This window comes from Centroberyx affinis, unplaced genomic scaffold (genome assembly GCF_046629955.1).
Source record: "Centroberyx affinis isolate AG114_WGS23_722 - 3 ecotype Tasmania unplaced genomic scaffold, CSIRO-AGI_Caff_v1 ptg004102l_1, whole genome shotgun sequence".
Lineage (NCBI taxonomy): Eukaryota > Metazoa > Chordata > Actinopteri > Beryciformes > Berycidae > Centroberyx > Centroberyx affinis.
This window is the reverse complement of record NW_027281881.1, coordinates 91,805-117,369: the sequence shown is the minus strand read 5'-3', so window position 1 is coordinate 117,369 and position 25,565 is coordinate 91,805. Positions and strand designations below refer to the sequence as shown.

Sequence of the window (25,565 nt, the reverse complement as noted above, 5' to 3'; positions counted from 1 at the left end):
TACACTTAAAACCTTGCGTTTTGGGGTCATTTCCTGTAGTTGGTACAATTATGTTGTCACTCCTAACAAGCCGCACTGCAGTTCGCTTGGAAAAGGTCCAAGAGTTTTTCAGGCGTCTCAGTGTGGTTATTTGGTGCCACCTGACTGCGAATGTCATTGTTCCCACCTGCCCAAACAAGCAGAAATAAAGGAGTAAACACTCGTGAGTTTGAATAAACCACTCCAAACATGCTTGGTCTGAACGCACCCTTAGATTTTAAGGGATGTTTTCACTTTGGAGGCTGTTGCAGGTTGGCCTACCGTTTTACCATTTAACTGTTGATGTAGGCTACTAGTTAAAAAGAAAGGCATGATTAATTGCTGGTAAATTAGTATCGTAAGAATCTTAGACAAACCTTGCCTTTGTCCTTCCTGAATGACTATCCTATCAGGCCATTATAACTCTTAATAATTTTTAAGGCTGTCTCGACTTGATGTGTGTTTTGGATCTCATTCTTTTAGGTTGACATCCCCAACATCCTGAAGCAGAGGAAACAGCTGGCCAAACTGGTGCTGGACTATGATTCTGCCAGAGCGAGGTTTGTCCATCTACAGCTCACTTTGACTCACCACACATTACCAGAGTCACATTGCTCTTGCCTGACTGATGATGCATCCTGAGAGCACTTTCATAGAACTGATAAACAGAGACAAGTCTTTTTTTTTTTAAAACTAAACTGAAATTCTGTTAATAGCCTGGATAGCCTCATCTTAACTTACCAATGTGTCCTTGCCTCTCCAAACTCAGATGGTTGCAGGCAACCAAGTCGATAATCTCAGGAACAAACACGCAAGCACTGACGGCCAAGGCTGACCTGCTCAAGGAGGAGGTGGATGAGGCCATGAACAAAGTGGAGCTGTGCAAGGTAACAGGGATTATTGTAGAAGACTCTGACTCGACCTTTACATTAGAGCTCTTTAGGACTGTTACCGCATTATGGTTGTCTATCAAGTTCATAGGAGGCCATACTACGAGTCATATATTTTTAGGGTTTTGCCATTAGGTGAAAGGAAAACCTTTGCAAGGTTATGGCCCCCATAAAATAAAACCCTATAAAACTGCAAAAATCTTAAAGTAGAGGTCTTGATCTCATTATAGTACCAAATGCGTCTTATGTCCCTTTTTCCATCCCGCACCGTACAACAGTTGAAGATCTAGTGACTTTGATCCCAAATGAATTGGGAGGGTCAGAGGTCATTTGTGGCCTCGCTGGACTGAGCGAGGGAAACTGGAAATAGGCCTGGTAAGAACTTTAAACTGGGACCTCAGCAACAAGGGGACATTCCAAGACCAGACCCTTGGGATCTTTAGTCCAGTTCGTTGACGCACGCAAATGACTGAAAATGCCCCGTCAGCTCTGTATATATGTGTGTGTGTGTATGAACGCATCCCTTAAGCTGAGTCAGTGGTGTGTGTGTCTGTATGTGTGTGTGTGTGTAGTGTTGCGTGATGTGTCAGGCTTTCTGTCCAGGAAGCTTAGAGCCTCGTGTTTCCCGTTCACCAGCTCTCCCTCCGGGGCTCGTCGAGTCCGGCCAACAACAGGAGGATTTATGACTCACTGTGTGCGCGGCCCAGTGGCTTAGCTGACCGCTAACGCCCACCCTCCTGCTACCTGGAACACCCATTCATTTGATAGATGTCACTGTGTAATGGAGGCAGACGAGATCCTTAATAGACTGTTAATGGTAGACTGCAGCAACACTACACTTTCCCCCCTCGTTTGTCAGTGAGACAGTGAGGCATTCTGTCGCTTCGAAATGGAATTCCTTTTCATCCTTCATTCCTTTCCCAATTTAATTAGCTGTATTTCTTGTGCAGGATCAACTTGCTGCAGACATGTACAATTTCTTCTCAAAAGAAGGGGACTATGCCTGCTACTACGTAATGGTGAGTGCGTTTGCATGCCATTCCGTGGGAATTTTCACAGCTGCAGATTAACTGGGGAACAGAGAATTGGCCAACTATTTTATTTACTTTGCTGTCATGTCTTTTACTGCTTCTCTCGTTCAACCCTCCCCCTTCCCCTCTCTCTCTCTCTCTCTCTCTCTCTCTCTCTCTCTCTCTCTCTCTCTCTCTCTCTCTCTCTCTCTCTCTCTCTCTCTCTCTCTCTCTCTCTCTCTCTCTCTCTCTCTCTCTCTCTCTCTCTCTCTCTCTCTCTCTCTCCTCTCTCTCTCTCTCTCTCTCTCTCCCTCTGTTTTGTTCTGTTTCTAGCTCTTAGAAGCTCAAGCTGATTACCACAGAAAATCTCTCACTGTTCTGGAGAGTGTCTTGCCAACCATCCAGGATCAACAAGGTACAGTACGCACAAACATACCTTTACTTACACACACACACACATACACGCATTTTCCCCCAAAACAGGACAGCACAGTCTGCCATGAAGCTCCCCCCCCCCCCCCTAAAATAATTTTACAGCAAGGTACTAGCGTGCAGCACACCACACTGGACCATTTTATTTCCTGCAAAATGCACACATCACAGAACAGAACAGTCCCCTTTCTTCTTCTACTCCCGTTTTTGCTTGGTTCCAGCGTTGTTTAGGGTCCCCAAAATATATATACCATGTCCCCCTGAATCCTGGATGACGCTGAATGCCCAAACCCCGCCCCCTCCTCCAAGCCCATAAAGGTTTAACTGAGCATGGCAGGAACAGGAACTCTTGTCCATCAATAACACCCGGAGACGGAGGTTATTATGTTCTGGGCTTTCACTCATCAGAGAAAATTATTAGCTGTGTCCTATTTAATGAAAAAGTGGTTGGTGCTGGTTGTGGCATTATAGTACTAGCCAGTTTTACACTTGATTATCTTTTTTTATTCCCCACGTTAATTATCCTGGGAAAGACGACGGAGAACATATGCTCTTTTTCAGCAACACCTTGCTTCAGTTCACACACATTCACTTGGAGCTGCTGAGTACAACCACACTGTTCCACTGTTGGTTTCCAGCTGGCCTGAGGATTTGAACCAGTTACCTTTCAGGATTTGAACCATCTTTCGGTCACAACACAAATCTGTTTTTCTAACCTCTAGGCTAGTGCTGCCCCAATCTTTCTTTGTCGCAGTGTTTGCTTGAATGCCACAAATGAGCCGCAGATATTCGCCTCAAACAGAACATCAAGGAATAATCTTTTGTTTTGGCTCCTTGGCTTTCCATGCCACAATTATATACTTTTCTCTTTCACCCACCTAATGTCTCGTTGCTCACCCGCTCCGTTTTTCGTCTCTCTCTCTCTCTCTTTGTGGTCGTAAAGTCGTGTCTTGTTCTCGGGGCTTGTTTTTCTGCAGTAAACACATGTGGTCTAAACCAGACAAGCCTGGTCTCCCAGCATGTGGCGATGACTCACGTACTCCACACTCACACACCCACCCTTCTCACATCACACCCACCTGGGCTTTGCAGTCTCCCCCTCACTCCCTTCACTTGGACATGAGCTCACACACACACACACACACACACACATGCACACATAAGAAAGAAAAGTGAACAGTCTTGTCACTCCCGCTGGCTGGAAGCATGTGGTTATTATTTGACAGCACCCTGCAGGGGGAGTGAGGACCGGCCCGAGGGAGAGCTGTTGACCCAGAAATCTGCCATCCAGACTAGCACCAGGCCCACTTTCCCTGAATCCTAGCCAGCACTAGCTCTCTTACTGCATACCAGCATGACAGACGGATCATACGCATAACGTGCCACAGTTAATGCCTTATTACAAGGCTTATTTCAAGTCTTTCCAGATTTGAAACGATGCGAATGAAATCACAGTCATAAAAAACACCATTTCAGTGGCTATCCTCCCTTTCTTCTCTCTCTCTCTCCCCTCCACTAATCTCTCCCTCTGTGTCTAGACTCGTGGACGGAGAAACCAGCGTTTGGCACAGGGTTGGATGAACACCTGAAGAGGAGCAGCAGAGAGATCGCCCTGCCCATAGAGGCCTGTGTCATGATGCTGCTGGAGACCGGCATGAAGGAAGAGGTAACTGTGTAGAGATTAAGAGAGAGAGCAACAAGGGAAGGGGAGGGGAGGGATGTAGGGAGAGGAGTTTAAAGGGATTGAGAGATTAGACAGGAGGAGTAAAGGGAAACCGGTCTTATCCATAGTGTTATGTGATGATGTGATGGATGGAAAGGTGGAAGGAGTGATGAATGAGTGGAGCAGAACTGATATGGATCCTCCTCCTCCTCCTCCTCCTGTGAGGTGTGTGCAGTAACAAAACAGCCCAATGACTTATAGAAACTAGATTTAGCTTGTAATCTCACAAGAGTGCAAATTTTATGCTTAAGTGTACCAAGTTTTTTTTCCTTTTTGCTTTATTTTATTTTACTAATATGACTTATTTTCACTTATTGTTTTTTCTTTGATAACACTATTTAAATCTGTTTCTAAATATCTGCAGAATGTTGCCAAAACTGCAACACAATTGGTGGAAAACATTTTTTTTTACAGTGGAAAGCTAGGCAGACTAAAAATACATTAAAAGGCCTTGTGCCCTTCATCCTGTGGTCCTTGTCATAGTCTCATCCTGACAGACGTACGATTCTGCTGATTCCATCAGTTTCGCCGACTCTGTTCAGCAACAGTCTGTCGGCCTGAGCTCTGTCTGAGATGGAGAGGATGTTGTGAAGCTGAGGTTCAAATGTAATTGATAAAGAGTTATACTGGCAGTCAAACATGATTCAGGAGTGTCTACAAATCTGACGCCAAACCAGCTCCCTCTACAGTATTTGAAAGCAACCAACAAGACCTTGTTGTTGCTCCAATTTACAACTTGATTTTGGTCTGGTCTGGTTTGGTTTTTGTTTGGTTTAGTTTAGTTTGGCTTGGTTTGGTTTCTTTGTCCTTCCATATAAATTGTAAGGCACTGGTATAGCTCGCTGAAAGTCAGATGCAGCCGCGGCAGCCATCAACATAATTGAAACCAAGCTTGAAATTGTCTGTTCACATGAATATCTTCAGACTCAAGGAGGTGGGCGGACAGATGGACAGTAAACAGGGGAAAATCCTGCTTTGATTTCCGTAATGCTATTCCCACATCCAGAGAAAATGTCAGCCATTATGCTGCAATGGCGATTTATGATATGTTTATGTGACGTCCCCTCCCCACAACAAATTTAGAATACAATGGAATCTACTTGTCTCCTGTCCATAAATCAGATGTGTGAGTGTGTGTGTGCGTGTGTGTGTGTGTGAGAGAGAGAGAGAGAGAGAGAGAGAGAGTGAGAGAGAGAGTGAAAGACTGCAAGTGTTGATTGCACACAACATTATTTGTCGCCCCATTCATTCCCTGGTGAGTCCAGTCTGTGTCATTATGGTGCGAAGACAGGCTTTGTTTTTGTGTGAAAATAAAGGGCTTGCTGTGCTGTGAGTAGCGGGTGTGTTTGTTCGCCCGTTAATGTTTTTTAAGGTCTCGTTATGTGCAGCCGGGAGGGTGAGTGAACGTAGTGTATTTGTATAAGAGTCTGTCTGTGAGGGAGTGTTAGGAGAGTGTGTGTGTGTGTGTAAACTAAGCTTTGCCTTTGAGTGAGGGCACAGGATCTTGTGTGCACATTCAAAGCCTGCATGCGTCTTTATTGTTGTTTGTTGGCTATGTGCCTGTGGTTTATTTGTCTTTGTCCGTGTGTGTGTGTGTGTGTGTGTGTCAGGGTCTATTCAGGATCGCTGCAGGGGCGTCCAAACTAAAGAAGCTAAAGGCCGCTCTGGACTGTTCCACTTCACAACTGGAAGAGTTCTACTCCGACCCCCACGCTGTCGCTGGTACGTCCCGAACCAGTACCATTCTTGTTTTTTTTGTAGTGGCATCTGTCTTGGATCTCCTGTCTAATCTGTATTGTATTGACTTTTGTTAAATCAAAAAGCAAGTAAAGATAATATGGGAAATCCCTCTCAACACACACACAAACACATCCATGCCACATAAACAGCGTTTATCTATCCAAACGCCTTTGACGAGGAAATGATTAATCACTCTTATTGAAAGATGTTTTAAACTTACCGTTTGTGTTCTCATGTCAAATGTCAAGCCATTTTCACTTTTCACTTCATTTTACAAGCCACCTAAAATTTTAGAGCAGTATAGGACTTCAGAATCATAGTTGGTTACCTACCAAAGTGGCTGAAAGAGAAACAAATTTACCAGCCACCGCCAAATGTAGGTAATTTCTTTCCCTGATTGTATAGCTTTTGGGTGCAAAGCAGGAAACGTTTTTGCCTTCTAGCTAACGGGCTGATAGACTCCAAAATTCCCTGCCACATTTGATACTGTACTGGACAAGTTTTAGAATGAAATATTACCTCCAGATGATATTTGGCTGCCTGCCAACATGGATGATTCTTAAAACGTTGTGGTTTCAGGAGCGCTGAAGTCCTACCTGAGGGAACTCCCCGAACCTCTGATGACCTTCCAGCTTTATGACGAATGGATCCAGGCATCCAGGCAAGGCTCATAACTTTATCAACAGGGATGAAATGCATCATAAATGGATCAACCACTGTACTGCAACTTGGAAGAAAAGAGAGGAGATGAGAGGAGATATTTTTAGTGCATTTAGTCACCTGGAGATTGGACTTGTACTGTGCTCTGCTTTCAGCCTGCCTCTTTCTCTTTCCAGTGTGTCAGATCCAGACAAGAGGCTTCAGGCTCTCTGGGTTGTATGTGATCAGCTACCAAAGAACAACAAAACCAACCTGAGGTTAGCCACTACTCAACTCTTCTTCCACATACCTGAAAGCACTGAATATCTTGTGTTTATACTACGGAAGCTCCCTATTCAGGACTGTATGGTGCCATCCATAGAAATGGGGTCATGAGAGCAGTGTTCCAGTTTTGTCTATTGTGTGAAGTTGGGTCCACACCTTTACTCACTGTGTGTGTGTTGTCATGCAGGTATCTGGTGAAGTTTCTAGCCAAGCTGGCGCAGGACAGCGAGGTCAACAAAATGACTCCCAGCAACATTGCCATTGTCCTGGGACCAAATCTGCTCTGGGCCAAGACAGAGGGGTAAGAGGGGATCAGAGGGGGAGGGGGAGAAAGAAGAGAGGAAGTAGTGATGAGGAAGAAGGATAAAATTCACTTGCTAGCTACTGTATAAAGCAAAGGAAACGTAATCGTCTTTGAGAGGCGTGACTCCAGTCTAAACAAAGAGAAAGGGCAGTGGAGATTTCTTCAGATGATAGTCTGTTATTTTAGTTTATTTTAGAGTGGCCCTCATTATGTTGGCAACCATCTCATTTTCGCCCATCTGTGTGTGTGTGTGTGTGTGTGTGTGTGTGTGTGTGTGTGTGTGTGTGTGTGTGTGTGTGTGTGTGTGTGTTTGTACACCCAGGAGTCTGGCTGAGATGGCTGCAGCTACCTCTGTGCACGTGGTGACCATCATAGAGCCTATCATCCAGCACGCCGACTGGTTCTTTCCTGAGGGTAGGTTCCTCTGTGGTTTGTATTTTGCAGGTCAACTACAAGGTTTGATGCCTCTCAATGAGTTGTCTGTCACACACAGACAAAACAAAAGGAAGCTTTCACAATAGATCTATGCTCTTTCCTTAGATTTGATTTTTGTAGAAGCTCCAATGTAGAAAAATCTGTGTTACAATGGTTCCACCAAAGTTTGTGCGCTGTATTTATCTCGGGATGCGATCACACCTAAAGTTTGTTTTCTTTATTCCGAACCATAGTGGAAAGGTCTTGTAAACAAAAGTCACATGGAATCAAAAGTAGCTTGTTTATTGGACAGAGTTTTGGTAACCTGTAATCTCGTGAGGTTAGAGATTTTGGTGGCGGGTGGGAGTGAAAATAAATCTGATTCCAGCATTTAACTGAGCTATGATGCAGTGGTCTGCGCTATTTGCTGCAATTTACCTTCTCTTGTGTTCGTACATAGTTTACAGGTTCTCCCCATGTTCTCCTGGGAGTCAGGTGGATTGGAGACTCTAAATTGCCCGTAGGGTTTGTGTTTATCTGCCTATCTGTGTTCCCCCTGTGATGAACTGCCAACCGGTTTTTCCCAGTCTGCTGCCCAAGGCATGCTGGGATTGGCTCTAGCCTCCCCGTGACCCTGAATAAAAATAAGTGGCTAAAGAAAATTAATGAATGAATGGTGTTCATATCAGTTCAGAACACATCAGTCGAGGCTGCGGCTTAACTTTCTTACCCTCAGTTCATTTAGTTATTATTGTAGTCTTTCCAGTCATGACTAACTGCTGGCTATCAGATGTCAACATCTGTCCCATTATACCCATAAAACCTTGTGTTTTGGTTCAGACTACAAACTGCCTAACGAGTCTTGGTCCTGTCAAAGTATCCTTGAGCAAGACTGTGCACCACTACCTGCTCACTTATTATATGTCACTCCGGATGAGAACGTTGCCTAAAATACCTAAATTCCATAATGCACTCTTGAACCTTCTGGTGGTGTTGTGTAATTCAACAAAAGCAGCTGCCCTCCTGATAACCTCAGTGACAAACCTGCTCTCCAGCACTAAAAGCCGCTTTTCCTCCTAGATCAAGCCAAGTTGGCGCTCAGCCTAAATAGCACAAGTGTTAGTTAAACCACATTGTTTGTATTGGTAAATATTGCATTCTCTCTTGTCGTTCTGCAGATGTGGAGTTCAACGTGTCTGGCATGTTTGCGATGCCCACGCCTCCTTCCAACCACAACAATCACCTAGACTATGACTGTAGTACCATTGAGAGGAAGAGGCCTGGCAGCATGGTGGGACCGGAGAACGATGCGATGCGCAAAGACAGGTAACCAAGCTGCAGTCGCTCAGTACTGACACCTCCTATGCTCCCTCAGGAGCCCCATAGGTTTCCCTCCCTCACCACATTCAAGAACAGGCCTTGTACCGACACTTCTTACAGAGACAACGGACATCAATGGTTGAAATATAGAATTACTTACACCACTGATTGCTTTGTAAATGATTGTGCCTAATCTAACCAAATCAATAACAGATTTACATGTGTAATATATGGGTACTGAATCTGCTGTTTTTTCTAGTTTTACTTTCTGGTCCATTTCTCTTGCTTCTAGTGATAGAATTGCTGTAATATCCTTTAACACTGTTTTGACGCACCTTTCTCTGTGTGCTTTGGGGTTATGGTGATTCTCTAACATGGGTTAATCTTTGGGTTTCTGATCAGAGCTGTGGTGTTTTCTTTTTTTCTCCTTCACCTCCTAACCCCCTATAGCACCCCTAACAAGCACTCGGACCATTCTACCCTCCGTAGAGGCAGTAACACCTTAGGTAGAAAGCAGCACACTTCGCCCGCCTTCCAGCCTCCCTTACCCCCTGTGGAGGCTCCAGGGCCGGGGCACGGGGCCGGGCCTGTCCCCCAACCCGCGGCCGAGCCCCAGGCCCAGCCCCAAGCCCCACCAGGGGGTTTAGGGCCCGACGCCTCCCAGTCTAGCTTGGCGCAGAGTATGGCTGCTCTAGCGGCCGCTCAACAGCTTCTAGCCCAGCACACAGAGGAGATCAGGTAAGGGCTGCTTCCCTCCCTGCCTGCCTGCCTGCCTGCTGCTGGTGGGGAATTACACAGACACGCCACTGCATGTGATTGAGGAAATGAATTCATATGCTTTCTTTGTTCGTATTGTGGGGAGACGTCTGCGCCTCCTCTCAGAACGGATAAGATCCGTCTGATTGCCGTCTTGAAGCACAGCCGGTTATTAATGCCACGATTCACCCGTATCTTGCATGCACAGCCTCTTCATTTGGCCGCTTTTGTTCCGCTTGTGGTTCCCTAGCAAAACCACAAGTTTTCATACAGCTCCACCAGTTACAGCTATGCAGACAGCCCACTGACACAGCACAACAATGGCTGCTGTCATTCTCACTCCCAGGGCCTCGCTCCTTCCCAAGCCTCTGCTCTCCTCCCTAAAACACTGGAATCAGCAGCAAGTTCAGACCAACTGGACTCAACTGCCTTGGAAGGCCTGGACATTGGTGCCTTCTTATGTAACGATTGAAGGGGAGTCAGTGAGTGAAAGGACAGCATTCATAACCGAGGCGCCCCAGACAGATAACTCTATTCAGTTCAGCATTCTATTGATCCTACAGACTGTATTGGGAAGGTGAATCGAGGAGAGACACACAGAAACATAATTATAGATTATATGTATGAGGTTTCTCATTGCAGCGCCTGACATTGGAGATCAGTTTTCCGGGTTGAGAACGCACTGTATCTGCTTTTAACGGCTCCAAACTGCAATAAAATCCCTCTCTCTGGTGGATGCTTGTATCTAATCATTACCCAGCATTTCAGCAAACTTGAAGTTTTAACAGGCATTTTTTTTTCTTTTTTTTCCTCTCTATCCAGCAACCCAAAGCTACGTGACGCCGGCTCCACCTCCAACCCAACCCCTCTGGTCCAGAGGAACGGGTCCGGAGGTGGGGGGCAGGCTGGCATGGGGACCCCCGGGGCTGGATCCATGGGGCCCAGTCCCCACATGATGCGCAGAGGTGAGAGAGTCTGCAAGTTAATACCCCTTTCCCAACTGAAAACCAGTATTATTACTGTGTTTGCTGCTATTATTCATTAGATTAGATGAAGCTGTAATGATCCCTGTGGGGAAATTGGGTTATTGCAGCAGCAGAGGATAAGAGAATAAGATTAACTGAGTGCTGAAGATAACAAGTAATTACAACAACCAAACATAGTAAAATAATACAGCAAATATATGATGTAGTGTCTTCATTGACATATTTGTAGAATTGAATGGATGTACAAGTATGCATCGCGACCTATTCACATGTGCTAGTGTACAGATATACAGTATACAACATGCATAATAACAGAAATGTGTCCAGATGTGCAAATATGCAGATTTACTGATGGTAGTAACATGCGTGCAGAAAAATGTTCAGAGCATAGTGTACAGTTATGTTTTTCCAATTGGGAAAGAACTCTAAAATAATTTTTGTAATTAAAAAAAAAAATCTATTATATACCTAGAAATGGTAATTGCTGCTTTTATTTCCACTTGATTGTACTCTTGTCTGGTCATAACACACTCTCTCTCTCATATCTGCAGTTGGTTCAGAATGCAGCTGCCAGGCTCTTAACAGGCATTAGGAGAATAGACCACATTACTCTGATTTTTGCTTCCCTGCAATATAAAATGTATAATTGATTTTAAGTTCTTATTGATCACTTACAAGACAGTATGTGGTTTAGCCCCACCCTACATTTCCAAGCAAATATGTCCACATACTGCAGTGAGAGCCCCTAAACTCTGGAATGACTAAATATAAAGTTTGCCAAGTCTGGATCATCTTATAAGTCTCTTTTAAAGACCTCTTTTCATAAACGTTTTTGTATAATTCTTTTTTTTAGACATTATTTTATTGTTCTTACCTTACCTGTTCTTATGTTGTTTCCATTGTTCTCCTTTACCTACAGTTTTTTTTATTATTGTTCTGTTTGGCTGTAAAGCACTTTGTAAATTGTTTTTATGAAAGTGCTGTATGAAAAGTTTATTTCTATTCATATTAGTAGTAGTACCAGCAGTAGTAGTTTAGTTTTACAAATGGTTCACTTTACAGGAATATACCAGAAAGTATTTTCTAACTTGTTTCACACATTTATTGCATTAGATGGTGGTTTTCGGCCCAACTGTAGTGGAAAACAGACTGTTTACCCCTTTAGACCACAACTAACAAACCAGGAAATAATACAATGTTTAGGTCATGGAAGAGCTCCGAATTAGTTATGGAAAGTCATGGAATTTTACATCAGGATCACAGTGGGAGCCATGTACAATATATACAGTAATGTGTCTTGACAAGCAAATGGGGATTGTTGTTATTTACAGACGGAAGCAGCATACACAAAGACACTATAGAACAACTGATATGTTATTATTTTTATCTTTCACCAATTACAAATCTTGATGTAGAGATTCACCTTCTGCTTCCCAGGTACCAAGAAGCCGGCTCCCGCCCCTCCCAAACCGACAAACCCTCCTCCCAGTCAGCCCAGTAATCCGACGAGCCAGCCCCCCTCCTCGGGCTCCTCCCAGTCCCTCAGCCCCACTCCCAGACCGCTCTCCAGCCACTCGCCCACCTCCCCCACCTCCCCGACCCCACAGCCGTGTGCCACGCCCAGGCGCCACTCCAGCAACCAGCCCCCGATCCAGGCACCCAGCCACCCGCCCCCGCAGCCTCCCACCCAGGTCAGCCCCTCGGCCCAGCCCAGATCGTTCAGCCAGACCCCCGGGGAACAGCCGGGCCCGGACCCCTCACCTCCAGACACCCCGACCCCGCCGGACACCCCGCCGCCCTCCACCGCCACCCAGGACGGGCCCGGCGCCGCCCCTCCTCCGTCCCCCTCTCCCTTCCAGTCCGGCTCCCTCCCCCGACCGCGGCCCGTCCCCAAACCCAGGAACAGACCCAACATCCCCCCGCCGCCCCAGCCGCCCACACAGGCCGGCGATACCAACGGGATCTGTGCCTCTGCTTACAAGATCATGGGTGAGCATCCTTTCTGATTTGACTACACGTATCGTCACATTTTTGTATTGCGATATATTGAATTTGGATATATTTTGTCCCATCTCTATTTTGTACATTTATTTCACTGCTGAAATAGTAGTTCAATATGTTCCACATGCTTCCTCTCTAATAGTCTTGCATTGCAATACCTCCACAGGTTAAAGAGGCACTTGTGAGAGGTTTGTTGTTGATTGAACTTTGCATTTGCAGCTCCCGCACTTTTCGTTTGCCTTTTGAAACATCATTTATCACCGCGGCCATTTTGTTTTGCCTGCCGTCCACCTGGCCACCCAGACACCATTATAGCTATCATTTATCACCAGTCATTAACTTCCATTCCCAGTTATTGAAACATCTTATCAGTAACACTTTAAGGGTTTGCAACTGACTGTGTGTTTTTTTTTTTATAATTGCCAAATACAAATTTTAACTGCATTTGCAAAATTTATAGAACCGCAGTGTCATTTTCAAACCCTTTACTATCAATGGAAATATTTGCTCACTTAGCTTCTGTGGGATTACTTTCGCAAGGTTTTTATAGGTTTTTAAATGTGAAACATCGTATTTTGTTTTTCTCGTTGTCTGTCCTGTCAGTATTTTGAGTTTCAAAAGCACTGCCCCAGTATCAAGCATGTTCAACTCTGACATGCATGTCTGTCACTTGATATGTCTTGTCTCTGGTATGTACCAGCTGAACATGATGTACTGATGTGTATTCAGAGTGAATCGCACAGCCTGCATGCACAAAAGCATCCAAATCACAGCATATGCTCTCTGCCTTGCCTTGATTGATTATTGACTATTACTTTGTTTGTTTGTTTTAAATTCAATCTGAAATGGGGTTGATTATTGTTAGGAATTTACCAGTCCTGGTTCTATTTTTTATTCTCCTTAATGCAGTTAATCTTGTTTATTCTAGGAAAATACACATTCAGATTAATATATTCTAGGAAACATATTGATTAGTTTTAGCTCTTTAAGTGACTATTCTTTGTCAAACTATGATTTAAAATATAAATTGGGGATATGCTGCATCATATTTCCTGAACTTGGACTGAAATTAGCACTGTCATAGAGACAGAGTATTCCATTACTTATTGATTCCTAGACTTCAAATCAGACAATTTATCAATTCATAATTGATTTAACCCCCACTTCAGATTAACATAACCTTCTGTTATTTCACTTTCTATCCACTCATCACCACTGCTTGTTGCACTTCACTTATGACTGCAGTCTCTGGCCAAACAGCCCCACCTGCTGTTAGAAAGCTCACTGTGACAGAAACCTTCCTGTTTCACTGCTGAACCTCCCTGCTGTTCCAGCCATGGAAAATATTACACTGCTGCACTGGATGGCATAATTGCAGACAGTTTAAATGTTTTCATCCTTCTGGATGAAATTGCGCAAGTTTGTGTTTTTGGCTGTTGTTCATGTAAATGTGGGCATACATAGTGTGTTGGCCTTTTAAGGATATTTATGTTATGTTTTATGTGAATGCCTGTTTGCATGGGAACATGTTTGCCATAGCTTACTAACACCAAACAGTTGTCAAAGCATCTTGTTTTTATTACAAAAGTGAGTATTTTACAGTCTGAATATGAATAGCTTATCTTTAATTATAGCTTATTTTGTTTTAGTGAAACATTGTTTTGTTTTCTTTTGTTAAAGCTGCACTAGGCAACTTTGCATGTTGGTGGCTCCAAATGGCAGGGAGAGGTAACTGTTTGAAAAATCTCAACTTCAATACCCAGAAATGTTTATCCTATATACCAAAGTAAACCAAAGGGAAAGATCTAACGTTGGTGAGTCCAGCTTTCTCTGGACGGAGCGCTGCTCACTGCTGTCCAGGAGACAGTTTGGATTTCACTTTTAAGTTCATGGTCCTTTCCTGTGGGAGAAGTGACCATACTGACACCAGAATTTCATTTTGGCAAACAGGGCAAATCTACAGCGTCTCATTTAGTGAGGGTGAGACGCCCTTCTCTATTACAGCCCCACTTTGTGAATTAGGCTTATAAGACAGGTGTGTTTTTACATAAAAATCTTGCCTAGTGCAGCTTTAACTAAAGTTATCATCCTCAGTCTTCACCAGAGGCTTATCATTTGTTCTTCACAGTCAGCTGAGTGTGACTTGTGTGTCCTTGGTCTTGTGTTTCCTCTCCAGACCCGGCGATGTCTTTCAAAGGGTTGAGCCGCGCCTTCGTCCCTGAGCTCGCTGTGGACCAGCAGCCAGCGGCTTCCTCCTGCCTGCCTCCTCCCAAAGACTCTGACCTGGACTCTGAGAGCACTGTCCTATAAGGAGGAGAGGAGACCACACCCCCTGCACCTCCTCTCATCCATTCTCCTCCTCTTTTCATCCCAGCCCACTTCTGCAGCGCTCCTCAGATAGATAAACTTCTGCTGTTATATTCTCCACCTGTATAGAGGGCTTTCACATGACGTAACGCACCCTCTGGCGGCCATATTGGAGGTCCACAGTGGCTGTGAACAGCTGATTGTGTTTCTAATTGTACAGTTTGTCCGTCTCAACAGAACTGAATAGTCACACATCTGACTTGCGCACTGGCTAACTTATCTAGTAGAAGCTAGCATTCGCCATGGCTAGTTGGGACATTTTAACATTAACATCAGTGTCTTGCTAAATCTGCCTGCTGGCTAGTTAGCTAGCTAGTTTGTTCAGGTTAACTGAACTCAAGCTACAACTTGTAGTGCTTTATAGTAGAGGATAGGGCTAAAGACGAGAGCTTTCTGTGGGACAATAACCTACATTTAGAAGCAAACTGCCATATCGGACCACTCACTTTCACTGCTAACATCACTGAATTAACTTCCACCCACACCACAATAATCCTTTTCAGGTATCTGTCTTCTTCTAGCCTTGTTAAATATTTAGCTGTTAGTGTACAGTCAGCTCTCCACTGGACCTCCATGATGGCGCCAGACGTGGCTGCTAGGAGATTTGTGACGCAGCTGCCTGCAAAGCCTCTGTACTTCTATACTGTAACATTCGCTCCATGCAGACCAAACTCCAGACAATCAGCTACAAACAGCAGAACCCGAGGACTCGAGCCTCGTGTAAATTTTCCACTGTAGCAACGACAAAGTCCCCATAAAACTTTGTTAACGATGATGCGCAGCAATAAAGAGCTTGGATACTTTCAGTACATGGAGGAAACTCGCTTGTGTTTTGCCTGGGAAGTTGTACCTGAATGGACTGGGCAGGAGGGGGGTGTTGCTGAACTGTGGACTGATGAGACTTCTTTGGTATTTGGTGTGAGGTGTTTTGTATTTTGTTGATGTTGAAAATGGCCTTAGATCAAGAAATAAAGGAGGTGTTTCTACAGCACAGGGGAGAGAGGGGAAACGTTAGAGAGTGAAGTAGAAACCAAAACTGTTGCTGAAAGTGTAGCTGGTGACTGCAGGTTTCCAGTCGTCTCAAACACTTGATTTACCTTTTTAGCCTGTTTTTGTATGGAAACCCATCCTTTTGCTCTCTCTTGTATTTATTTCCGGAAAGAAAAAAAACACAAAAAAAAAAAACACACATTCCCTGTGGCTTGATGTAAGTATGCAGTCTTCTAAATGTAAATCATGCCTTACCGGTTCCTTCCAGAACCATATATTGAAAGAGTTACAGCATTATATATTTACTGTATGGAGGATACACTTTAGCTCCTGATGCTACAGTATTTCCAAGAAGCTAATATCTTGGCAACATTAATATTTCAGGGACGTAAAGAGGCGTTTGACCCTCTGTGGTGGAACTCTTGTTATATGGTTCTGGGTTCCACACAAGCCGTGTATTTAAGATGTGTTTTTGGATTAGATGGCTTTGGGTTTCACAAGCAGAAGTAGCAGCTGTATCTCCCAGCCTGGAGGCAATCAGTATTTTGCCTTTCTATTTTTCCATCTATCTATCTTGTTGTTTACTCTGGTGTTGCTGGGGCATTAGTGACAGGATCTGTATAAAGTGAATGTAGGAAAAGGACGATATCAAAGCACTCTTCATCCCGAACAGCGAGTCACATAAACGGTTGATTTTGCACTTGAGCGCAGCCCAAACCCGAGGAGTGGTTTTTGTAGTGAACAGGTTTCCTTCAGTCTTTCCCACTGAGCTGGGTTTTACGCCGCGCTGTAAAATAAACTCAGTAGTGAGGTGGTGTTAGATTTTTGCCAGGTCAGAAAAATCGCTTCCTTGTATTTTTCTGTGTAAGCTTTGCTTTTGGCCTTGAATATAATTCAGAGTTTGGTTCCCAGAGAACTGACCCGACATGGTACCAACGGGGAAAGTCTTGGATGCTGCAGTTGCCCTGAAAGCAGATTGATAAACTGCTTTTCAGAGACAATCACGCATTATAAATCCCCCCTTTCTCTCTCTCTCTCTCTCTCTCTCTGCTCCCGGACCTCGCTGCCTTATCCCCCTGCATCAAGACTCCTTGGTCTCTCAAGGCTCTTCAAGACGAACAAATGCCATTAAACTAGAAATGATAATGCTGCAATTTTAAGCTCCATAGTTTTTTGTATGTATGCTGTCTGGTGAGCTTAAACATGAAATAAAAAAAAAAAACATGTAATATGAATGCTTGGTTATACCCCCTTTCCAAAGAAAATAAAGTATATGAAGAAAAGCTTGACTGCTAGTCATCATTTATATTTTATACAGTAATGGACAGGTATGTACTTGTGAATTAAATCATATCTAAGAACAAAAATCTTCTCAGGTTGGGGGCTGCATGGGGGAAAAAAAACAAATGGGAGTCTATCATTATATAAGTTACTTTTGATGTTTTTCTGTGAACAATGAGTTTTCATAAAAGAATTGACTGACACCTCCCGTTAAAGCTTAGGTCAAAGGTCAAGCTGTTTTCTAACATAAATGTGTCAGGAATATTATGGTGATACTACTGGAGATCAAAACAAAAACAAACAAAACCCTTAGTCGTTGTTAAGGTCACTATAACCTCAGTGATATTATAGTGATTTTTCATTAGGAGGCACAGGGATGTCAGGCAGTTTTATTTTCAAGCATAATACTTTTTATAGGTCAAAAACATATCCTTCATTTGAAAGCATTTGACCAAAACATATAAAGGTAAAACATAACCGCACGACATAAACAGCTTTCCATGAAAACATATAAAACAGTTATAAAAGGGAAATTGTAGGCAACGAATAAATAAACTTAAACTAGACTAACAGAATCGCTTGTATTTTAAACCTAACTATCCAGGGAGGGTGAACAGCTCCAGATCTTTTTACATTAAAATGCACCAACATGCAAATGATTTGGACGAGAAACACCGTACTACACTAGTAGCAGCTAGGATCGCATTTCAGGAGATCACACAGTCACCTAAGCCTGACTAAAGCTGTGCAGAAATAAAATTGTGCTTTCCTGATGACATTCTTGAAATTCCCATACGAAAATAAATGATGTGTAATGTGGATTTTTAGGACTCACAGGCGTACAATACGGAACAAAAACGATGAACTGTGCATAGCAAACCATGAATGTACAATCTAAACAATATCCCATCAACGTAAAATACAATATAGCTACAGGTACACCGTGGATGAGTCATGACATCACCATGACAACCAGGAGAGTCAGGAAATAACAATTTACAGTAGGAACTTTTTTTTTTTTTTTCTCCACGCCTTTGACATTATACATTTTTTCTTCTTCCATTCAGCAGCCACCCACTTGTTTAAAGCGGGCTTGTGTTTACAACGCTCTAATAATACTCTAGAAAGTGCAGAACCATTAGCCGTCCTCTCTGCCAGAAGCACACAGCGCAGCCTTTTCACATAAAAGCTGGCGTTTATCTTCATATTTATGAATCGACAGAAAAAAAAAACGCTAATTGTTGAAAAAACGTTTTACTATTCCACCCACGCATTTCATGGAACTGAGATGATTTATGGGCCGACGTCCACAAAGTATCTCATATGGTGCTGATATAGGATCAGTGTTGCCGTTAAAGGTGCCACATTATTCAGTTTCCATCATGTTCTCACACATACTATGGCTCAGGAGAAGAATAATGTTCTTCATGACTTTTTGCACATAAATGTAGTTTAGTTAAAAGGGTATTTATTAAATTCATTTGAAGACTAAGTCCTCACAGGCATAACAGTCACAATACTGGACCCTGATTGGATGATGCAGTGCCTGTCCAGCCAATCAGGAATCAATACGTCTCCTTGTTTTGATCTGTAATGGTAGCGCCCCCCCTGTTGGCCCAATTAGTGTTTGAAAATGCTGTAAAACAGTGGTGAGATGCATCATGTCCCCAAGTTTCATCACAATCTGTAGCGCCCCCCTCAGGTAAATCAGTGCAATTTTAAAAACGGCACAATGGAGCGATGAGATGCATCATTCCCCGAAGTTTCTTGAAAAACCCAATCAGTGGCGTCTGAGATATTGTGCGTAACGAATGGACAGACTAATGATTCATAGTCCCTCCCCTGATCTCATTGTGGGGAGCAATGAGACAAACTTGCTGAGCAAACTTTCCTCATTGGAAGGATTTTAGTAATTGTTTAGTGATGGGAGCCAATCAGGATCAAGTCCAGTTGTGATGCGTTGACTGGAGTTAGTCTGAAACTGCCTGGAAACAAGGATGGATTTTGGAAAATGTAAAATTCAACCACTGAAGTAAAATAAATTTTGACAGTGTCTTCATTAAATATATTCGATTATAAATAGAGGAAAAGCTTAATTCCTGTAATTGCGCCCCTTTAAAATCACAACAACATTGTGCTTTTAATTGTGATTTGTGCGAGAATGACTTGATCTGTGATTCTACATCAACATAAAGACTGAGATGCTTTGTGGAAACAGACTGTGGTAAACAATATCTATCATCAAATAATTATCTATGGGAGTCAGTAGGTGTGTATTTACCGTCTCATTAAACACACTGGGGGTTATTAAACCAAACCCCACTCCCATAAACTCCCACTACACTTAAAATGTCTTGATTCCAGATACATCCGGTACAATCAACTGGCATCAGTCTACATCTACACTTAATCTTTACAATTTTCAAATATGATCTGATAGAAAATATATACTTTATAGAGTCATATAATAAACATAATTAATTTGTAAATATTCAGACCAGTTGTTTCCATCGCTTATATCTCCTTTTAATACTTATACTGTACAGCAACGAGATATACTGGAGCAAACGAGTGTATCTGTTGCCATTTAAAATTTTGCTATATTAAAAAGAGATGTAAGCAATGGAAAAACTGGTCTGAGTGGTTTCAGTGTGCGGTGAATTCCTATTGACTTTGGACACCTGAATGTTCCTGCTCTAACCAGCACCTGAAATAACACACTCACAAGCTGCTGCCATCGTTAAATCAATCAATCAACCAATAAATATATACAATTCCATTATTATCGGGTTTTTTTTCCTATTTGCTATAGATGATGAGTTCTCTGTTCCTGTCGGTTCGAGTGTCTCTGTGTGTGATCTTGGCACTTTGGTTGAGGAGAGCAGAGTGAAAACGGGTTTTTTGGCCGTGTTTCCCTCTTTTCTACCAGGCCAGAGGGGAAGACAGTCTGGGGCTTCTGGGGTTTTCTGAGCCCTGCGTCTCACTGAGCGCCCTCTGCAACACAGAAACCAGAATCAGTCTGATTTAAGCTTATTTTGACTGGATACTAGCACACATATCATTTTCGGATTAGGAGTACAATTAGTTATTTCCACAGAGGGCTGCAAAAATCCTTCAGAGCTTTAGCTGCTTTATGGCTTTATGGCTGCAGGCTGTTGGTGTGTATGAGAGTGTTAAAGCTAAATGTGTTGCAGTTTTGAATCTGTGTCAGACACCTGCTGTGAATCTGTCAAATATAACAGAGTGTTAGTTCACCTCAAACTTTGACATGAACTCTGCAAAGATGCCGAAGAAGCCCTCTGTGCTGGTGGCCTTGCTGTCCTCTCCGAAGTAGGAAGCCACCTTGCAGAACTCCTCCATGGCTCTGGACTGCAGCGAGTCCAGAGACTGGACCGCAGGGTGGCTGTTCTCCAGGAAGCTCTGTGGTGCCAGGGGTCAAGGGTCAAACACCGGGGTCGCTCTCTGAAGAATCAGTTCTGCGTAACTCATTTTACTACCACTTCTATCCATGTTAAAAATGGATGGACTCCTGCTACTGTAAGGCCTGTTGGATCAAAGTGTCCGCAAAATGGCAGATGTCATGTTACAGTGCATGAAGCATGCAGTGGAGTTACAGATCAGAAATCAGTAGAGTGCTGCACAATAACAACACATTACATACTGAACCGTATCTCTAACATAAATGTACTGTTAGAATCTGCATGCTGTTGCTGCTTATAAAAGGGCTGCTTTAATGGTTACTATATATTTACAGCGATGTATGTGTGCCGATATATTGGGTATATTGGGCTGATATTGGCTTTTTATTAAATATCTACAAAAACAGTCTATAAGCCTGCAATGAAATGTTATGTTCTTCAAATTCCATTTATTAATTTAATTGTTCAGTCATTTCAAGTAATTTAAAGGCAGTAATGTATCCCTGAGATTCACCTGCTATTGAATTGGTGCAGTGAGTCATCCTGCTTTTAAGAGCTGCTAACACTAAAATAATTTCAATATAATACCAATACTTTCTCCTAAAAGAAACTGTATTGGTTTCAGTGGAGAGTTTTAGTATCATTTGATGGTCTATATGCTACTGAAAGCCCTAATTCATATCCTAATTTATATATTGTTGATATATTTTTGATTTATTTTATATTCTTGGCTGGAAGGATACGCTCATGACGGAGGCGAAGTGGTCCTCGGAGGTGGCGGTGATCTTCAGACAGGCCGTCCTGATGTCCTGGATGGTGGAGTGCAGGTCGCTCAGCTCAGCTGTGATCGCTCTCTGGTTCACTGCACAGAACAGAGGAATTATTACTGAGGAGACTCATCTCCAAAACACTACCAGCTACTAAGTGTTCTTCAGTGGTGGAAAAACTACTCAAATACCATAAGCAATACCATAATGGAAAAATACTCCAGTAAAAGTAAAAGTTCTGCATTCAGAATCTAAAAGTATAGAAGTATTAGCAGATTAGCAAAATGTAAGTATCAAAAGTAAAAGTGCTCATTCTGAAGAACTGAGCGTTTAATTATTGATAACTCTAACAATGCATCATATTCTATGAGCTTATCGTATGTTTTGCATGTACATTCTGCAAAGTAACTGGTAACTCCAGCCGTCAGATAAATGTAGTGGAGTAAAAAGTACAATATTTCCCTCTGAAATGTAATGGAGTAAAAGTATAAAGTCTCACAAAATGGAAAAACTAAAAAGTGCCAGTACCTCAAAATTGTACTTAAGTCCAGTACTTGAGTAAATGTACTTAGTTACTTTCCACTTCTGGTGTTAGTCACTGGTCTAAGACAGTGGTAGTGGGAGTTGTGCTGACTGCTGCCCACAAATGGGAGCAAATCAGGGAGGCTGTATTTTTATACAGTACAGCCTTCCAGTTCAGTCTTAAAATGTCAAATGAAAAAATGCAAACATTATCTTGGTGTAATATAAAAAAAAACAAATCTTAAAAACAGCAGCTGGAACAGTTACAGACACATAAATCTGCATGAAATGAGGTGCTTTTAGTCCCGGTCTGCTGCTCCTGCTGTGAAATTGAAATGCAGAACACTGTGTACTGTATATGAAGCGATGGCATTTCACAGGATGGAACAAATGCATTCTGCTGCAGAACTTTTCAGGAAGGAAAGCAGAGGGAAAAAGAGCCCTGCTGCTGTAATATCAGCGTACCTTTGGCTGCCAGAGGAACTGTTGTAAGGTCTCTGGAAAAGTTGAGCAGCTCGGGGAAATGTTGGCACAGAGATTTGGCCAGAATGTGAAGAAAGGTGGATTTCCCGTCTACTGTTTTGGTTGTGCTTAGCTGTAAGGGACAGACGGGGGAGAATGAGACACGATCATCCACAGACTTGGAAGCAAAGCTGAACCAACAATTCACAGGGAGCTAAATACCGATTCCCAACAACAACAACAACAGCTGAGATGAACATAAAATAGTTCAAGCACAAGCCTCCGTACCTCAGTTAGGAAGTTGATCTTAAAACTAGTCGTCCTGTGGCTCTTGGGCTGGCCGTTGTTCAGGTAATTCCCCATCGCAAGCACAAACTGTGGACCAAGAAAACAAGAAATTTTACCCCTAATGTACTAAAAACTACAATCTCTACACCAGGGAAACTCAAATACCTTCATTTTCTTTTGGTTTTAAATTTTATAGTCACCAATAACCAACAGTAATACCACTGACATCTCACAACAGTATCGTGTTTTACCTCAATTCCTTTATCAAAATAATCAAGAGTGCAGCCACTGTCAGAATGATTGTCGAAGCTTAATAAGAAAATTTCAAGGCCGCAATCTTTTCTTTTCTTGCGGTAGGAAAGCTGAATGGAAACGAGCGTGTTTAGTCTCTTAACCACAACGTTTAGGATTAGGATGAGATGGTAAAATGACGGAGAAGTCATAAAATTAAATACATATCAATGATTTAAGAGAGAAGGTTTTATTAATTCATCTTCATGTATTAATTTAACAAATTTAGGCTACTTATAGTGCATTAATATGATTTGGATGACTCTTTGCGGGCCAGATATGAACTTTGAGAATCTCTGCTCCAAACTGTTCAAACACTGAATGAACTGAGACGTTGTTTCCCATTCACTGAGTGAGAACCAGACTGACTTTACCTCCAGGATCTTGGCCAGTTTCTTGCTGCTCTTCAGCTCCACTGAAGCCTTGTAGATGTAATCGTAGGCAACCTTCATCTCCTCTGTCCGCTCCTGCAGCGTCGTCTTGAAGTGGAGGCTCCGCAGGCGCGTCTTGTACTCCGGCACCATCAGCATCTGACAGAGAGTATGAAAATCATCTCATCTTTGTTCTGGTTCATTTGTCATCTTTAATTTTCTGGCTTGGGAGTGAGATGTTTAAGTAAAGATGAACATTTATTGATTCCCTGTAGGGAAATAAGCTTGTTGCAGCAGCAAAAGTAATAGGATTCAGCAGGGAAAATAGAAGATAAAGACAAAAATAGACTGTAAAATAAGCAATAAAATATAAAAAATGCTAAAACCAATAAATCAATAAGCAATAGCAATAGAACATTATAGAACATTATACTGGCGGCAGTACCAGTAGGAAATATGGGGAAAGAGTATGGATTACTTACATATATGGATTAATTTACAGTTGTTACTTACAGTTACTTACAGTTTTTACTTATAGATGTATATATGAATAAAGTCAGAATCTTTAAACTCAGAATTCTGATTTTATTCTCAGAACTCAAACACATTTTTCACGTGACCCTAATCCTCTGAAGTCTTTTCTCCACTTTTTTTTTTTTATTATTGTTTTATCATTTGTATGCATGTGAAAATAAAGCAAACCTAACCCAGGTGTGTTGGACATGAAACACTGCTCCTGGTTTCTCCTTTGTTTCAGTTTGCATTGGGTAATAATTCAATTTTCAAGCGTGTTACCTGGAGGGTGAACTGGTCAGACTGTGCAGTGTGTGTGTGTTACCTGGAGGGTGAACTGGTCAGACTGTGCAGTGTGTGTGTGTTACCTGGAAGATGAACTGGTCAGTCTGTGCAGTGTGTGTGTGTTAGCTGGAAGATGAACTGGTCAGACTGTGCAGTGTGTGTGTGTTACCTGGAAAGTGAACTGGTCAGACTGTGCAGTGTGTGTGTGTTACCTGGAAGATGAACTGGTCAGTCTGTGTAGTGTGTGTGTGTTACCTGGAAGATGAACTGGTCAGACTGTGCAGTGTGTGTGTGTTACCTGGAAGATGAACTGGTCAGACTGTGCAGTGTGTGTGTGTTACCTGGAAGATGAACTGGTCAGTCTGTGTAGTGTGTGTGTGTTACCTGGAAGATGAACTGGTCAGACTGTGCAGTGTGTGTGTGTTACCTGGAAGATGAACTGGTCAGACTGTGCAGTGTGTGTGTGTTACCTGGAAGATGAACTGGTCAGACTGTGCAGTGTGTGTGTGTTACCTGGAAGATGAACTGGTCAGTCTGTGCAGTGTGTGTGTGTTAGCTGGAAGATGAACTGGTCAGACTGTGCAGTGTGTGTGTGTTACCTGGAAAGTGAACTGGTCAGACTGTGCAGTGTGTGTGTGTTACCTGGAAGATGAACTGGTCAGTCTGTGTAGTGTGTGTGTGTTACCTGGAAGATGAACTGGTCAGACTGTGCAGTGTGTGTGTGTTACCTGGAAGATGAACTGGTCAGACTGTGCAGTGTGTGTGTGTTACCTGGAAGATGAACTGGTCAGACTGTGTAGTGTGTGTGTGTTACCTGGAAGGTGAACTGGTCAGACTGTGCAGTGTGTGTGTGTTACCTGGAAGATGAACTGGTCAGACTGTGCAGTGTGTGTGTGTTACCTGGAAGATGAACTGGTCGGGCTCGCTGAGCTTGGCGGGGTCCTGGTCAAACTGCTCGTACTGTTTGACCTCCTCGTCGTCCGGAGCGTACAGCAGCAGCTGCTTGATGTGAGTGGGCTCCAGACGCTCCGTGGTCATGTTCATCAGGACCTGACGCAGCTCTCCTGGAGACAGCTTCAGGTGAGCGATCAGGATGGCTGTGGGGGGAGAGGTGGAGGGTGGAGGGAGAGGTGGAAGTTGGAGGGTGGAGGGAGAGTGGTTTAACCATAAGGATCATTTACTTCTGTTCGCCTAAGTCAACTTTGTTCAAGTCCCAAGTCAGTCTCAAGTCTTGAGGCACAAGTCTCAAGTCAAGTCCCAAGTCTAAATGTAGAACACCAAGTCAAGTCCATATTATTAATGTCAAGTCTCAAGTCTAAATGTAGAAACACCAAGTCAAGTCAGAACAAATCAAGAGTCCAGTATCAATTTAATATCCTAAAGCAGGGTTTCCCAAACCTCTCCTCGAGTACCCCTTGTCCTGCATGTTTTAGATCTCTCCCTGCTCCAACACAGCTGATTCAAATGATGAACTCTTTATCAACCCCTGAA

The 25,565-nt window shown here is 43.0% G+C and overlaps 2 protein-coding genes across 4 annotated transcripts in view; one reads left to right on the top strand and one right to left on the bottom strand.

The window, feature by feature from the left end:
- The first annotated feature begins 505 nt into the window (after positions 1-505).
- LOC139663718 (rho GTPase-activating protein 17-like) lies at positions 506-17,148 on the top strand. 3 transcript variants are annotated; one of them, XM_071542438.1, is made up of 16 exons: positions 506-578; positions 788-905; positions 1,859-1,927; positions 2,252-2,333; positions 3,889-4,016; positions 5,684-5,795; positions 6,393-6,474; positions 6,650-6,730; positions 6,925-7,038; positions 7,364-7,455; positions 8,634-8,781; positions 9,226-9,513; positions 10,354-10,496; positions 11,955-12,506; positions 12,685-12,706; positions 14,695-14,816. In XM_071542438.1, the coding sequence occupies exons 2-15, from the start codon at positions 882-884 to the stop codon at positions 12,687-12,689; spliced, it is 1,920 nt and encodes a 639-aa protein (XP_071398539.1). In that variant the 5' UTR covers positions 506-578; positions 788-881; the 3' UTR covers positions 12,690-12,706; positions 14,695-14,816. The 3 variants fall into 3 exon arrangements, with proteins under 3 accessions (XP_071398539.1, XP_071398538.1, XP_071398540.1); XM_071542437.1 differs by lacking the exon at positions 12,685-12,706 and having other exon boundaries at positions 14,695-17,148; XM_071542439.1 differs by lacking the exons at positions 9,226-9,513; positions 12,685-12,706 and having other exon boundaries at positions 14,695-17,148.
- A 2,930-nt stretch (positions 17,149-20,078) lies between these two features.
- Positions 20,079-25,565, bottom strand: part of LOC139663719 (delphilin-like) — a 44,144-nt gene continuing 38,657 nt past the window's right edge. The window contains exons 18-24 of the mRNA XM_071542440.1: positions 24,975-25,171; positions 23,280-23,435; positions 22,615-22,701; positions 22,330-22,459; positions 21,319-21,437; positions 20,412-20,576; positions 20,079-20,150 (exon numbers count right to left, since the gene is read on the bottom strand). Coding sequence (XP_071398541.1) covers positions 20,079-20,150; positions 20,412-20,576; positions 21,319-21,437; positions 22,330-22,459; positions 22,615-22,701; positions 23,280-23,435; positions 24,975-25,171 — 926 coding nt within the window. The remainder of the gene's footprint in view (positions 20,151-20,411; positions 20,577-21,318; positions 21,438-22,329; positions 22,460-22,614; positions 22,702-23,279; positions 23,436-24,974; positions 25,172-25,565) is intronic.